Source organism: Aspergillus heteromorphus (assembly GCF_003184545.1).
Source record: "Aspergillus heteromorphus CBS 117.55 chromosome Unknown BO70scaffold_4, whole genome shotgun sequence".
Lineage (NCBI taxonomy): Eukaryota > Fungi > Ascomycota > Eurotiomycetes > Eurotiales > Aspergillaceae > Aspergillus > Aspergillus heteromorphus.
In genome coordinates, this window is record NW_020290409.1 from 93,911 (window position 1) to 108,664 (window position 14,754).

Genomic DNA, 14,754 nt, shown 5'->3' on the forward strand with positions numbered 1-14,754 from the left:
GAGTGATGGTGAGTAAAGTAGTGATCAGTCCTTGTAGTGTGTGAGTATTGTGTAGTTAGTAAGAGGTGGTAGCAGTAGCAGTAGTGGTAGCAGTAGTGGTAGCAGTAGTGGGAGTGGGAGTGGGAGTGGTGGCTGGCAGTGGAAAAAAGCCCTCGGGTTGGGTCGCGGCGGGCGAGCCAAAGCCGCACCAACACTTTTTGGAGGCTGACTTTTCTAGCGTCATCACTAAAAATTATCCTCACGGATTAACTTACTTTCCCCCTCGCCCTTCACTGCGGAGCTCTCCTGCATCCCACACCCCCCCCCCCAATCCCCCATCCCTCAACGCCCTCTGGACGTCATCTACCTGGATCTTATCCCTCTCCAGTCCGGTTCCCCTTCCCCAGATTTTTAAAGTGATCCTGTATTCTGAGACGCGCATAGGAACTCCCCTCGGCGCGTTCCCCCATCGTGAACCAACCGCAATCATGGGTGCGTCCACAACCCCTCCTCTGCCTGCGCACTGTCCTAACCACCCCCATTCCCCCCTCGTGAACCGCCTCCCAGTACTGATGACTTCCTTCGCTCCGCAGCGCCCGCAAAGCAGAAAGCCCAGAAGATGTCCCTCGGGAACTTCTTGGCTGACGAGAGTGCGTTCCCGTCGACCCCCTCCTCGTCGCGGGGATGGCTGCTAATCAGGACAAACAGACTTCGGCTCCTGGGCTGATGAGATGGAGGACATGCCTATGCCTGGTAAGTGATCCCCCCCACCCCTCCCGGAGAATTCATTGTGGCCGCTGGGTTAACGCAACTCTAGCCGGTAGGTGATTCCCGGTACCTGCCCACCACCGCATGAGATAAACTAACCGTGCGCCAGCCCCCTCTCAGATGAGCTTTGGAGGCGAGCGCCGCTCCGCTGCTCCCTCTTCTGGCTTCGGCGGTGGTAGCAGCTACGGTACGGACCCCACCCCCTCCCCGATGTGTAGTAGATGCTAGATGGATGCACTAGAATATATGTGTATGATGCTAACGGGACAAAAGAGCGTGGTGGCTACGCCGTGAGAGAACCTCTGCCTCTTCCCACCGAGCCCCCCTACACTGCCCACGTTGGCAACCTGTCCTTCGAGGCGACCGACGCCGATATCTCCGAACTCTTTGTCGACTGCAGCGTGACCAACGTCCGGGTTGTGGAGGACAAGTTGACCAAGGCCCCCAAGGGTTTCGGATACGTGGAATTCGAGACGGTCGATGGCCTGAAGAAGGCGCTTGATCTCTCTGGCGCGACCCTTCAGGGAAGATCCATCCGCGTCAGCATCGCCGAACCCCGTAGGTGTCTTCGCCCTGGTATGATGGACATGGCTCACTAACGCTCCCTACAGCCAAGGAACGTGATGTCAAGGAATTTGACTGGACCCGCCGTGGCCCCCTCCCGGATGCTCCTCAGCGCCGCGTTCCCGACCGCTCCTCTTTCGGACGCAACCTCGACAACATGTCCGATGCCGGCAGCGAGCGTGGCGGTAGCCGTCGCAACTTCGAGAGCGATGGAAAGTTCCGTGATTTCGGCAACTGGGAACGCAAGGGTCCTCTGTCCCCGCCCCCCGCCCCCGTGAGAGAAGGTGGTCGCCCCCGCAGCAACGAAGCGCCTGGTTTCCGACGCAGCTCGCCCGGCTGGGGTGAGGGACAGGGACGTGAGGGACGCGAGGGACGCGATGGACGCTCCCAGGACGGCTCCCGCCCCCCCCGCCGCGAATTCCAAGAACGTGCCCCCACCGCCGCCGAGCTTGACAACGCCTGGAGATCGAAGATGCGTCCCGACCAGGCTCCCAAGGAGCCCAGCAACCCTACGTCGCCCACCGCCGCCGCTGCCGCTCCCGCCACCCGTCCCCGGTTGAACCTGCAAAAGCGCACCGTCGCCGAGGGCGTTGCTAGCCCGACCGGCGCTGGCGAGTCCAAGGCCAGCATCTTCGGTGGTGCCAAGCCCATTGATACTGCCGCTCGTGAGAAGGAAGTTGAGGAACGCCGTCAGATTGCGATTCGCGAGAAGAAGGAGGCGGATGAGAAGGCTCGTGCCGAGAAGGCCGAGAAGGCCGAGAAGCAGCGCACCAAGGACCAGGCCAAGACCGAGAAGTCCGCCACGCCGGCGGATGCCAACGGCAAGGACACCCCCGAAACCGCTCAGGGCGCCAAGAACTTCGAGATCCTCCGGCGGGCCGACGAGGACGAGAGCGCTGCTGCTGGCGAGGAGAAGACGGAGGAGGCTCCTGCCGCTGCGAAGGCCGAGGCCCCCGCCGAGGCTGCGCCCAGCAAGGCCAACGGCAACTGGCGGAGCGCGCCCAGCGAGGCTGCCCCGGCCGGCGGCGACGACGAGGGCTGGAGCACGGTGAGCTCGAAACCGCGCAACAGCCGCCGTGGCGGCCGCTCGTTCGCATAGATTCATCGATACCCCAAAGCTAGTCATCGCTAGACCGATCCGTCGCGCCATCTCGCGAGGGTTGTACGCTCGTGGCATGGCCGGGGGCATTTTGGTTAGGGCGATGTCCGCTTGTTTTGATGCCTCCATCGTTGTTACGTCTTTCCCTTTCTCCTCCTTTCTACCCTTGTGGGTTTCCTCGTGCCCCCTCCCCCCCCCTTCCGTCGCTCTGTCTAGATCTACGATTCAGGTCTAGTGCCTTGTTTTACCCGTCGAGCATGTCGAAAAGTTTCTCTTTTCCGATTTCCTTGTGTCCTTCACGTTTCCCCCCAAGCTAGTTATTCCCATGTATGTGGACGAAGTGTTATACAGCAATGACGATTACGGCTGATGAGACGGAAGAAGAGTACACGTTTTTCTTTCCCTGCTGGTTCCCTTCCAGATCGGCCCTGGCCCCCCCCCCTCCCGGTTGCTGTCCGACCCGACCCCCTCTCATAATCTGTGTGGCTTCTGGATCTGGGGATGGCGTGTGGAGTCTGCCTGTCTTGTTCTTCGTTGTTTGCCCATCTAACGGCGCCATGTCCTTCTAGTTGACGAGACAGCCATACGAATAGGATTACGATTCAACTGCATGTTTTGTGCTCATTTCTGTGGGGGGGATATGCTCCACTTTTTTCAAAACGCTTCTAATACTTGTATTTCTGATGTGTTCTCCCTCCGTGATCCCGCGGGGTGTAATTTGCAGGCGATGAGACGATGGCTCCGCCCTAATCGAACGAATCGTTCATGCACTCTCAGCCAGGCGTCGCCAGCTGTAGCACGAGGCGCCCTGCCCTTCCAATGGAGCCCAGGCCGGGGCTGCAGATGGCAGTAAGCAGGCGCGAAAATACGAAAGACCGCCGGGGATTGATTGCCTGAAGGGGGAGTGATAGCCCGGCCGCATTGTCTCCCGTTCCCCACAGCCGATCAGCCGCCGTCAGCTCAGCTCAGCCCACCTTCCTTTTCCTATACACGAGTAGGCAGCTAGATAGATAATTAGTGAGTTAGCTACGACTCGGTAGCTTTAGTTATCTTTCTTGCTATTACTCACCTTCCCCCCCGGTATCTCGCTATCGCTTAGCTCTATCGTCCCGACTTCCGAGCGCGACATGGGTGTCCTGACTATCCCATCCCATCTCATCCCATCCTATCTATCGCCTCGGCCGTCGGGGTCCCTGCCCTGCCCTGCCCTGCCCTGCCCTGCCCTGCTCTTCCCCTCCTCCTCCCCCTCCCACCCACATAGAACCCCTTTCTTAAATACAAACTTTGGCCCGTTCCCCCAGCATCTTTACTCTCTTTTCACTTGTTAATCCCTCGATCCCGTCACAGACCACCCGACCAGGTCAAGGTCAAGGTCACTCACTCACTCACTCACTCACCATGTCCTCCGAATCCCTCCCATCCGCCGGTCCCGCGCCCTGGAAGCTGGTCTTCCGGTCCTCCAAAGCCTTTGTGATCTCCGTGGTGGCCATTGCGGTGTTTACGGTACGTGCACCCTCTTCCGTCCTTCCTTTCTTTGCTGCTGATGCTAACTGGTGCGTGCGCGAAGGATGTGTTTATCTATGGCATGGTGCGGCCCGTCCCTTGAATAATCATCCAATCCCTCCTTCCTTTCCATCCCTATCTATCTACCCCGTCTGCATGATCGGCGTGAACCAACCAACCCCTGGCGGTCTAGATCGTGCCTATCCTTCCTATAGTCCTCAAGTCCCGGATAATTGTTCCTGATGATGAGCGTATGTGATCTTTTGACCACACCGTTCACAAGGAGATACTAACCACAACCACCCTGCATACAGTACAACAATGGATGTCCATCATGCTCGCCGCGTTCGCGGGTGCACTGTTCTTCGGATCCCGTGAGTCACTCATTCACACTGTCCATGTCCACAGCAAGAACGCGGCACTAACCGACATGTTACAGCAATCTTCGGATACTTCGCAGACAAGAGTACATCGCGCCAGCTACCATTCCTGGTGGGACTGCTCGCGCTGGCTGGGACAACAATCGTGTTCTGGTTCGCGGAGACGGTGTCGGCGCTGGTGATCGCGCGCACCCTGCAGGGCCTGTCTGCGGCGGTGGTCTGGACGGTGGGTCTGGCGTTGGTGGTGGACACGGTGGGCAAGGAGCAGGTCGGGGCGGCGATGGGGTATGTGTCCATGGCGTTGACCGTCGGGACGGTGTTTGGGCCGTTTATCGGGGGGATTATGTGAGTGATGCCATGCCTTGTGGAGGAGAGCAAGTGGGTGGGTGGGTGGTTGCTAATGGGACTGGGGATTGGGGTTAGGCTGTCGCGCGTGTCGTATCACTCGGTGTTTGTTCTTGCGATTGGGTTGATTGTGCTGGACATCAGTCTTCGGCTGGTGATGATCGAGCGGAAGACGGCGGCCCAGTGGATCGAGGAACCAGCCCACGCGACGGATGGGGAGACGCAAGGGCTGTTGAGTGGCAGTGGGACTGGGTATCAGGCTATCGCGGGCCAGGATGGCATGGCTGAGACTGTCGGGGCAGATGAGGCCGGTGGCGAAGCCCTGTCGAGTGGGAAGAAGACATCCGTGCCCGGCATCGTTCGCCTGATATGCTCTGGTCGGCTGCTGGTCGTGCTCATCGCGACGGTGGCCGATGCCATTATGTATTCCGCTTTTGACACGGTACGTCCAGCCCCTAGGTACCTACCACCATCCGTGGGATAATACTGACACCCAGCCCAGGTCCTTCCGCTGTACGTGATGAAGACCTTCGACTGGGGCCCGCTCGAGATCGGCCTGTGTTTCCTACCCCTATTCGCGCCCTCGTTCCTCTCTCCGTGGGTTGGTACGTATAACTTCAAAACATTCCATTCCATTCCGACAGCCACCATCCAACCAACCAACCTCGCTAACCCCACCCCGTCAATCACAGGCGACGCCGTAGACCGCTGGGGCGCGCGACGGGTCGCCTTCCTCGGCTTCCTGATCGACTTCCCCACGCTGCTGCTCTTCCGGTTCGTGTCGGACAACACGACGCAGGACCAGGTGCTGCTGTACGGCTTCCTGTTCTGCGCGGGCGTGGCGTCGACCCTGCAGCTGGTGTCGCTGATGGTCGAGGTCAGCAACGTGACGGAGCAGTACGAGCGCGAGTTCCCCGGCATCTTCGGCCGGCAGGGCGGCACCGCGCAGGCCTACGGGCTGTTCAACGTCGCCTGGTCTGGGGGCCAGGTGCTGGGGCCGCTGCTGGCTGGGTTATTGGTCGAACGGGCTGGATGGACGACCATGGTTACCACGCTGGGGGTGATGAGTGGGTGTATTGCTGTAATGGTGGCTGTGTCGGATCAGAGGAAGGGGAAGGGGAAGAAGTAGTTTGAAAAGTTGATGTTGACTGTTCTGTTGACTGTTACATGTTGATATGTTACGAATGATGATGACGAGTATGTGGATGTGGATGTGGATGTGGATGTGGATGCCGAAAAGCAAGCCAGGTAGGTAGTTACTAGGTAGTTAGGTAGGGGAGAGGAGAGGAGGGAAAAAGCGGGATTGCAATTACTCTTCGGGATGGACGCCTGTATGTCAGGATAAGTAGTATGTATGTACCTATGGTTGGCGGTAGTCTGCAAGGGAGGAGAGGAAGCGAGGAAGCGAGGCATGCTGCAATACATCTTCTCATTGTTATTTTATTAACAATAATATCATTAATATTAATAATATTAAGTGCAGAGTATAAATAAATATATATCTGTACGTAGAGAAGGAAATAATAGGATTATCACCACTGCATGCTGCATGCATGGTACTTTGTGCCACGCAGGGTTGACGGGTGGTGGTCAGCAAGGGATGGAGGGAGGACGGGATTGCTGGATCGAAGCTGGGTTGTTTAGGGTTTATGGGGAGTGAAGACAGGTGTTACCCGGACGATATGCACCTGATGCAGTCTGTCCGACGTGTTCGGAAGTGTATATAGACTGGAAATCGACGGGTATAGGTATCTATCTGGTGTAAGTGTGTAATCCCTGCTGAAGAGACATAGTTACTAGGTATTTAGACTAATAGCGACTAGCCAGCGGGTCTCAACGGTCCCGGTCCACACGTGTCGGGGTCGGGATGGTGTCTGTCTGATTGATCTGCTCTGACCGGACCTGGTGGATTCCCAGAGGATAGATATTATTATGACTTAGCTATGATAGTTATACGGAGTAGAGGAGTAGAGGAGTAGATGATAAAGACTCAAGACTCAGTTGCAGCAGTCTGATACATGTAAGTAGTATCGGTGTAGTATAAATGGAAGTGTAACGGTAACGGGGACTCCCCCACCGCTTCCCGCCGCAGGGACGGCTGCGTACCGTACCGTAATCCACCCCCAAATCTCCTGCTCTGCTTACTCTCTCTCTCTGAATGTTCTTCTCTTTCCTCTCCTCTTCTCTCTCTCTCTCTCTCTCTCTCTCTCTCTCTCTCCCTCTCTCTGTCTGTCTTCCCAGACATGAACCAAGAATCAATCTCATGATCGCTCTTTGCCGTCTCCTGATTTACTTACCCTCCTCACCCGTGGTTCTGCGACACCTCCGCCCGCCCTTCATTTCCCGCAACCCAGTTTCACCTTGACCTGCCCTCCGCATTGTTGACGTTGCCCTGATCCCCCTCCCTCTTTATCCCCTCCATCCTTATACCCTCATGCGCCGCGAACCATGTCGACCACCACCACCACCACCGCTGCTCTAACATCCACCACCTTGATCGGCACCCTCCCCACCATGGCCAGCGCCAGCCCTGCCCCTCTGGTCTCCGGCAAGAGCTGCCCGACCTGCGGCCAGGACGAATATCTGGCGTCTGCCGACCGCGTCAAAGACCTGCAAGGCCAGGTGGACTTGTTGAACGCTCAGGCTACACAAACGGGTAAGCCCGACTCCCAAGCGCCGCGGTGTGACCGGCCGTCTTGGCTCCCACCAACAACCACACCATCAGCAGTAAACAACAAGACTAACATATCATGTCTCTCTACGCAGCGGAGAAACTAGCCGCCTACGAGACCGAACTCCGACACCTGCGCGCGCAATCCGTGCGAACCGGCTCCTCATCCACATCTGTCTCCTCGACCTCGACTGCCCCTCCGACCGATCCGCCTCGCCCGTCCAGCTTCAGACCCAGACATCCCCGAAATCGCAACCGGGGCGCCTCTCCACCCTCACCTCGCTCCTCCCGTCCCGGCGACCCAGCGCGACCTCCGTCCCCGCCGTCGTCTCCCCGCCGCCGCAGCCGCCGCAGCCCCCGCAGACCAGCCACGAGGAAGCAGTCGAGCTGCAGAATGCGTTGACGCGGGAACAGGACCTGCGCAAGGCCGCGGAGAGCCAGTTGTCGCAGGCGAGCACGGAGTTGGAGGAATTGACCGCGCAGCTGTTCAGCCAGGCGAACGAGATGGTCGCGCAGGAGCGCAAGGCGCGGGCGAGGCTGGAGGAGCGGGTCGCCGTGCTGGAGCGGAGGGATGTCGAGAAGCGCTCGAGGCTGGATCGGTTGGAGAAGGCCATGGAGAGGGTGGAGCGCATTCGCGCGATGGTTGGGTAGGTTGTTTTGTTCGCATCCAGTACAGGAAGTCCGGACAGCACGCACGCACAGTACAGGACGCATGTTTGATTTGGTTCGGTTTATACCCATACCCTGGTGTTCGGCGAATGATTTCATTGGCATGAGAGATGATGGCCCATTTGCTCATGAGGGATGACTAGCAACTCGCATTATCACGGCGTTATGTTCTGCGGTATATACATTTGACACGCGATGGATTTGTTTGCTTGTTGGCTTTATTGTTAGCGATGATCTATCAGCCAGATCATAACCCACCAATGCAGTGCAAATAATGCAATCAATCAATCAATCAACCAACCAACCAACCAACCCTGGATATGTATCCACTCCACCCCGCCACTCCAATCGGGGCTAGTCAGGATAATAATGGATCCACTCGTCCCGAGGCGAGTGCGAGTGCGGGTGACATCGTGATTGCGATCTCTCTCATCTTAGACACCTATCTATCTCGCCTCAAGTCTCAATTCATTCGTCAGTATATACATATAGCCAGCCATGTCCATCGGCATCGCAATCATCGGCAGCGGTACTCCAGCCCAGCCCCAATCCCACCCACCACATAAGCAAGCCCTAGAATCAGAATCAAAACCATCCAACTACTAACCACCCATCTTCCAAACCAGGAATCTTCGCGCGCGAAGAACACCTGGTACTCCTCCCCTCCCAACAGCCAAATCCAACCAAACCATATCGAATCGAATCAAATCAGGTTACTAATAACCCATCCAAACCTACCCACCAACCAGCCCATCCTGCTCTCCCAACCCAACCCCAACCCCACCACCGAATCCACCCAGGAGAATGCTTCAGAAAGAGAAGGAGAAGGAGGGAAGCAGGGAAAAACCCACCCCTTCATCCTCAAAGCCCTGTACTCGCGCACGCTGCACTCCGCACAGAGCCTTCTGGCCTCCGTTCCAGCCGCGGATCCAGACACTACGAAACGGATCGAGGAGATAGATGTATACGCCGATGATGCGGGGGTGGGGAGAAAGTATGAGGATTTATGTGCCAGGGAGGATGTGAGGGCTTTTGTTGTCGCGTGAGTTTTTTTTTCATTTCGTCTTTCTTTCTTTCTTTCTTTCTTTTTTTTTCTTTTCTATCGATTTATGCATTTATCCATCTACCGTCTCTGTTCCAGTCACCAGCTCAGCTCAGTTACTTACCTTCCATACCCACTCATCCATCTGTCTGTCTGTCTGTCTGTCTGTCTGTCTATCCAAACCAAACCAAACCATTACTCCCCCCTTTTCCAAAAACCCTGCCTATAACCATACAACCAACCAACCAACTAACAAAAAAATAAATAAAAATAAAAAAAGCCTCCCCATCCCCATCCAACCACCCTACATCCTCCAGGCCCTACGCGCCGGAAAACACGTCCTCAGCGAGAAGCCCATCGCGGGCGACCTGGCGACGGCTCAGGAGATGGTGCGGGTGTATAAGGAGGAGATTCTCCCTCGGGGCAGAGATGGACAGGCGATTGAATGTGCCGCTAATGGGCAGAGGGAGGTTGCTAATGGTGAGACCACTAATGGAAATACTAATCAGGATGAGGACAAGAAGGAGCGAAAAGAGAAGAATAAGAAGGAGAAGAAGAACAAGAAGAACAAGGTGACACCGCTCTGGGGCGTCGCGGAGAACTACCGCTTCCTACCAAAATACCTGCTCGTGGCCGAGGAGGTCCGGAAACTCGGACCGGTTAAGGGATTGAGGGTTTGCGTGAGGAGTTTGGTGGGGGTGGGGTCGAAGTATCATCGTATGTTCTATTTTATTTTTTTTTTCTTTCTTTCTTTTTTTTTTTTTTTTTTGGCTTTCTCTGGGGCTGGCTGGCTGGCTGGCTGGCTGGCTTAAGTGGTATAATAGTATAGTATATGGGGGCAGGTGGAGAGTTAGGGTTGTATCTGGAGAAGACCAACTAACAAACCCACTCAGAAACCCCCTGGCGCCGCCACCCCAGCCACGAAGGCGGCTTCGTGCTCGACGGCGGGGTGCACATCATCGCGGCGCTGCGTCTCATCCTCGGCCCCGAGAACCCCCTGACCACCGTCTCCGCCATGTCCAGCCTGCACCAACCGCACCTCCACCCCGTCGACACGGTGGACGCCCTCGTGCGGACGAGATCCGGCGCCGTGGGGTGTATTTCCCTCTCGTATGGCGCTGCGCCAGGGACGAATGGGACGGTGTTTGAGTTTGTGTGTGAGGGCGGGGTGGTGCGGATGGATGGCGATGTGGTGAGGGTGAATGGGGGGAGGGGGTCGAGGTGCCGTTTACGGGGAGGGGGTGGATGGGGAGTTGGCGGGGTTTGGGGAGGGAATACTGAGGGGGGATGGAGAGGAGGAGGAGGAGGAGCTGGATGGCAGGTTGAGGGTGGAGGAGGCGTTGGCGGATTTGGAGGTCATGGTGGGGATGTTTGCGAGTGAGAGGGAGAAGGGGGTGGTGGGGTTGGGGTTGCAGGTGGTTTAGATTAGGGTGTACTATACTGCAAGTAGAGTTGGAATATTGGTTGGGATAGATTCGAGTGTTCATGCTCGTTTGTTTTGGTGAGATACATTATCACTATGCTGGATCTGGACAGAGGCTGCTTTTCTCGAAGTGGTGGCGATGCGGATATCAAGTGTCGTTAGTATCAGTAGATGTAAAATGAGACATTGATGAAGTAGATACCACAGATACCACAAGGCCCGGGAGGATCAACTACTATCAAGCAAAAGCTTCACGACCGCATCATGGCGATTCCTTACCGCAACCGACAACGCTGTCTGGCCATCGCCATCCCGAACATCCCTCTCAACATCCCTCAGCAACAACGGCTTCACAACCTCCTCATGCCCATTCTCAGCCCCCCCAAGAAAGCGGCGTTCGACCATCCCCATCCCGACAGTCAGGATCAAGTCCTCTCCGCATCAAAAACTCCACCACGCCTTCATGCCCCCCCTTCGCGGCCCAGGATAACGGCGACTGTCCCGTGGAATCGTGGACATTGCATGGAACCCCCTTCGTCAAAATGAGTTTAAGCGTACTCTCCAACCCAAAGTACGCGGCTAGGTGAACGCCCGTCACCTGTATTGGGCCCTGATGGCTCCACCCATCAAACTGCCATGAAGGTGCCGTGAGAGCCTGCGCGGAGGCAGAGACTTTTTCTTGATCCCGCAAAAAGGCCCGGATCCATTTCTGCTCAACGGGTTGGATGCGGACATGGTAGCCCCATTGTCGAGAGGCATAGACGTAAAGCGGATACTCACGCAAACGATGTTCAAAGTCCCCATCCGTCGAACACGGTCCCGTTCGAAACACCTCGTAGGACAGATACGTAAGACACGTTCGCGCGATCTTATAGTGTGCCCGCGGAAACCACTTCGTCTGGGTGCGCTCGAGATACTCCTGTGCGGAATAATGAATCAAGCGGATCGCGGTATGGCTTTCTCTGTCCAGTGTCACCAGGCCAAAGCAGAAAGAGCCCATATCGTGGATATCGGGGATTTTTTCCGTGTCTAGTGCAGGCTGGCCCATCTCCACTGCTAGAGCGTGTTGGAGCTCGACCGTCGTCAGTGGTCTCCGGGCGCAGGTGAGCCAAGCGAGGACATGGTGTGCGATCCTTTTCTCGCATGCGGGCTTTTTGTCGATTTGCTGCATGAGACCCTCGTATGCGATGTCATAGGCGTCAGGCCCTGTGGGTAAACACGGTAATGTCTTCCTGATAGCTCGGGGTGTCCAGGAGGCGACCACTAGGCTGAAATGGAGAGAGGCGAGGAGGAATCTGTTTGTCGAGGTGAGTAATGAGTATTGCCGACGGATTCGAAGATGGAGGGAGTAAGTTTTTTACCTTCCACAAGCCGATTGGGTGATCGCCTCGATAATCTCTTCCCGTAGTTCGGGATCGCGCGATATATAGGCTGGGAATTGACAAAAGCGACTGTTGATATACGCCCGCACGTCCTCGGCGGTAGCAGAAATCTCTTGCTGCAAGCAGTCGTGAAGTGCTGATTGAATGTCCAGGTTGTGTCGCGAGGTGGCGAAAAGACTGACGTTGTGTTTTGTTTGTAGCTGGAACAGCTCAGGTAGCAGTCTTTTCAATGATCCGTCGGAGATTTCATCAAGGGCATCGACCAGGATGAAAACCCGGGAAAAGCGGCCGGCGAGGGAATGTAAGATCGTGCAAAGCTCGTCGAGAGTTGGTCGCGTATCGCTTTGTCGGTGACGTGCGTAGAGAGATTCGATTGTCTCGGGGATGACTGCGATTCTTTCGACCAGCTGCTTGATCAGACTGGAAAGCACATCTTCCGCTTCTTGCTCGTACTGGCGTCGAAGGTTGCCGTAAATGTAAGCGATTCCCACGTTACGGTCATCGTGGAATGTCTTCTCCAGATGATCGATGACGAAAGATGTAAGTACTGTTTTCCCGGATCCAGAGACACCGGTGCACAGCAGCTTCTGCCTGTCATTTCCCATCCACTGCCGAAAGGTTGTTGAATTGAGTAACCATTCCCCTGTCCCTTCATGTCGATGGGAGAAAAAGTCACTCTGTTGTGGTTGATAACTGATCGGAGCCAGCCAGTCAACAATCTCTTGTGCTTTCCCTTCAAAGACCGTATGGGATTCGACGACCTTTTCTTCGACGAAATTGACATGGCTATTTCCATCAGCACCGTCTTCGCGAGATCGCAAAAGCGTACCTACCTTTCCAGACTGTCGGCAAATCGACCAAAAACATCAACCTTCCCACGGATACTCTGTTCAATCTCATCGAGATCGGCTGGATTCCACTTGATCCTCTTCCACGCTCGCCGACGCTCTCCATCTGCGTCCCTATTGCGACAATCCAGTTCCTGGTACCGGTCGAGTTTGACCTGCAGCTCTTTCACGACCTTACGGAGATCATCGGACAATTCATCCAGATGTCGCTGCTGCTCCTCGTCGAGGGCCGCCTCGAGGTACGTGTCCTCGATGTCACGGAGCACATTGGACAGGGACTTGGAACTATGGCTGGTTAGACTGGTAGACTGGAGTTGAAGGTATAGTACGCACGCATCGGAGATGGATTTGAATTGCGGGGGTGCGCTCACGAATCGTTGTCTTAGTCTGTGGACGAGTTTTACTGTTTTGAGAAAATCTCCTGCGCGTTCAAAGCTCAGCATGTTGGGTTGGGGGTGCACCCTGGGGTGAGGTGGATAGCGTTGTATGGGGAATGGATGCAGATGGTAAGTATATAGTAGTTCGGGAGGGGAGGGTTTGCCATGATGGCGAGAGTTGGGGTTTAAGTGGATGAGTATTTAAGTTGATCGAGGGAAACTAGTTTGCTTAATTAATTAACCAATTTGAGAGGTCGATTACGATGCATGATCATGGGGAGAGGAAGCAGGCTGCAACAAGGTAGAGTAGTTATAAGTAGGTCGATGTCTGCCTGGATGCCTGTTGCTGCTGCGGAGTAAGCCCCAGGCCGCACTAGTCCCGTTCGGGCAAGGCGGTCCCGGAGATGCTGAATCTTAGTCATGCGAGGGCTTGCCGGGCGAGCCCTAACGCACCCAGAGCGGCTAGGGTCGCTAAGCGAGGCACTAGCCCGACCTCTCGGGCGGCCAAACCTGAGCGCGAATTTTCGAGACGATTTCGACCCGTACGACAACTCCCAGCGCCAGCCCGCGAGACGACGACAAGGTATGTGATACTGCTGCGTGCTGCCTCTCTCTGTTGCATGCTAATCCCGTCCAGATGGTCCTCGCAAAGAAGCACGTCCCCATCGTCAAGAAGCGTATGTCATTTCCTCTCCTGTTGTCCTGCCCAGTCCAGTCCAGTCCAGTCCTCCAGTCCGCCCTGTCCAGCCAGCCAGCCAGTCAGTCAGTCAGTCGATCCGTCGGTTTCAGTCCAGCAATGAACAAGAGCAAGAAGCCATGCAAAGTGTGAGCGTATACGAGTCGGAAGCAGAGTTTTATTTTATCCTTACCGGTCGAAGCGAGTGAATCATCGGAGACGAGCAACACGAGCGACACGCAGAAAAAATGTGAAGAAAAAGAATAAAAATGAGACGACAGTCGAGACGGATTTTCCACAGATTGCAACAAGTGCAACGAATGAGTTTTTCTTCATGCTGGACCACATCGATCGATCGATCAAGCTGAGCCTGGATGGACTGACTGGCTGAACTGGACTGCTGCCAGACAAGACAGACAGAAGCACACGCACACGCACACAAGCATAAGCACAGCGACTAACATTCCCCAGGCACCAAGAAGTTCTGGCGCCACCAGTCAGACCGCTTCAAGTGCGTGCCGGAGTCATGGCGCAAGCCCAAGGGTATCGACAACCGCGTCCGTAGACGCTTCAAGGGCAACATCCCCATGCCCTCGGTACGTGCGATTGGATCCGCGCTCCGACTACACACCGCTAATAATCTCGGTAGATCGGCTATGGTTCCAACAAGAAGACCAAGCACATGATGCCCTCCGGCCACAAGGCCTTCCTTGTCCACAACCCCAAGGACGTTGAGCTCCTTCTCATGCACAACCGCACCTACGCTGCTGAGTATGTTCCATCCCAACCATCCCAACCATCACCCACCCATCGAATCCCCAATTAATCATAATAATCAACAGGATCGCCGCCGCCGTCTCCTCCCGCAAGCGCGTCGACATCATCGCCAAGGCCAAGGCCCTCGGCGTCAAGGTCACCAACCCCAAGGGCCGTGTCACCACCGAGGCTTAAATGGATATGGAATGAATGTAAAGAAACCACAAATTTCATTTTCTATTTAAAAAACTCAAAAAACTCTTCCACAACCA

General features: G+C 55.6%; 6 protein-coding genes across 6 annotated transcripts; 5 read left to right on the top strand and 1 right to left on the bottom strand.

The window, feature by feature from the left end:
* Nucleotides 1–467: 467 nt before the first annotated feature.
* On the top strand, nt 468–2,410 carry BO70DRAFT_350204 (translation initiation factor 4B; the record flags this gene model as incomplete). The annotated part of the gene is made up of 6 exons (XM_025541680.1): nt 468–471; nt 573–629; nt 688–732; nt 857–934; nt 1,021–1,305; nt 1,359–2,410. 6 exons carry the CDS (start codon nt 468–470, stop codon nt 2,408–2,410), a joined length of 1,521 nt encoding a protein of 506 aa, XP_025402128.1.
* A 1,819-nt stretch (nt 2,411–4,229) lies between these two features.
* BO70DRAFT_359263 (MFS transporter) lies at nt 4,230–6,047 on the top strand. Its single transcript, XM_025542500.1, has 5 exons — nt 4,230–4,287; nt 4,353–4,638; nt 4,717–5,080; nt 5,141–5,243; nt 5,331–6,047. The coding sequence occupies exons 1-5, from the start codon at nt 4,248–4,250 to the stop codon at nt 5,765–5,767; spliced, it is 1,230 nt and encodes a 409-aa protein (XP_025402129.1). The 5' UTR covers nt 4,230–4,247; the 3' UTR covers nt 5,768–6,047.
* An 814-nt stretch (nt 6,048–6,861) lies between these two features.
* Nucleotides 6,862–8,295, top strand: BO70DRAFT_359264 (uncharacterized protein). Its single transcript, XM_025542501.1, has 3 exons — nt 6,862–7,294; nt 7,405–7,484; nt 7,535–8,295. Exons 1-3 carry the CDS (start codon nt 7,087–7,089, stop codon nt 7,958–7,960), a joined length of 714 nt encoding a protein of 237 aa, XP_025402130.1. The 5' UTR covers nt 6,862–7,086; the 3' UTR covers nt 7,961–8,295.
* A 174-nt stretch (nt 8,296–8,469) lies between these two features.
* Nucleotides 8,470–10,444, top strand: BO70DRAFT_426639 (Gfo/Idh/MocA family protein; the record flags this gene model as incomplete). Its single annotated transcript, XM_025547812.1, has 6 exons — nt 8,470–8,507; nt 8,605–8,630; nt 8,728–9,000; nt 9,338–9,737; nt 9,914–10,169; nt 10,342–10,444. Exons 1-6 carry the CDS (start codon nt 8,477–8,479, stop codon nt 10,442–10,444), a joined length of 1,089 nt encoding a protein of 362 aa, XP_025402131.1. The 5' UTR covers nt 8,470–8,476.
* An 86-nt stretch (nt 10,445–10,530) lies between these two features.
* On the bottom strand, nt 10,531–13,207 carry BO70DRAFT_385136 (uncharacterized protein). The gene is made up of 4 exons (XM_025545713.1): nt 13,007–13,207; nt 12,852–12,958; nt 11,805–12,552; nt 10,531–11,738 (listed from the first exon to the last, which is right to left on the bottom strand). The coding sequence occupies exons 1-4, from the start codon at nt 13,114–13,116 to the stop codon at nt 10,817–10,819; spliced, it is 1,887 nt and encodes a 628-aa protein (XP_025402132.1). The 5' UTR covers nt 13,117–13,207; the 3' UTR covers nt 10,531–10,816.
* A 179-nt stretch (nt 13,208–13,386) lies between these two features.
* On the top strand, nt 13,387–14,677 carry BO70DRAFT_393463 (60S ribosomal protein eL32; the record flags this gene model as incomplete). Its single annotated transcript, XM_025546369.1, has 6 exons — nt 13,387–13,406; nt 13,609–13,633; nt 13,688–13,727; nt 14,198–14,322; nt 14,376–14,497; nt 14,569–14,677. 6 exons carry the CDS (start codon nt 13,387–13,389, stop codon nt 14,675–14,677), a joined length of 441 nt encoding a protein of 146 aa, XP_025402133.1.
* Nucleotides 14,678–14,754: the final 77 nt, after the last annotated feature.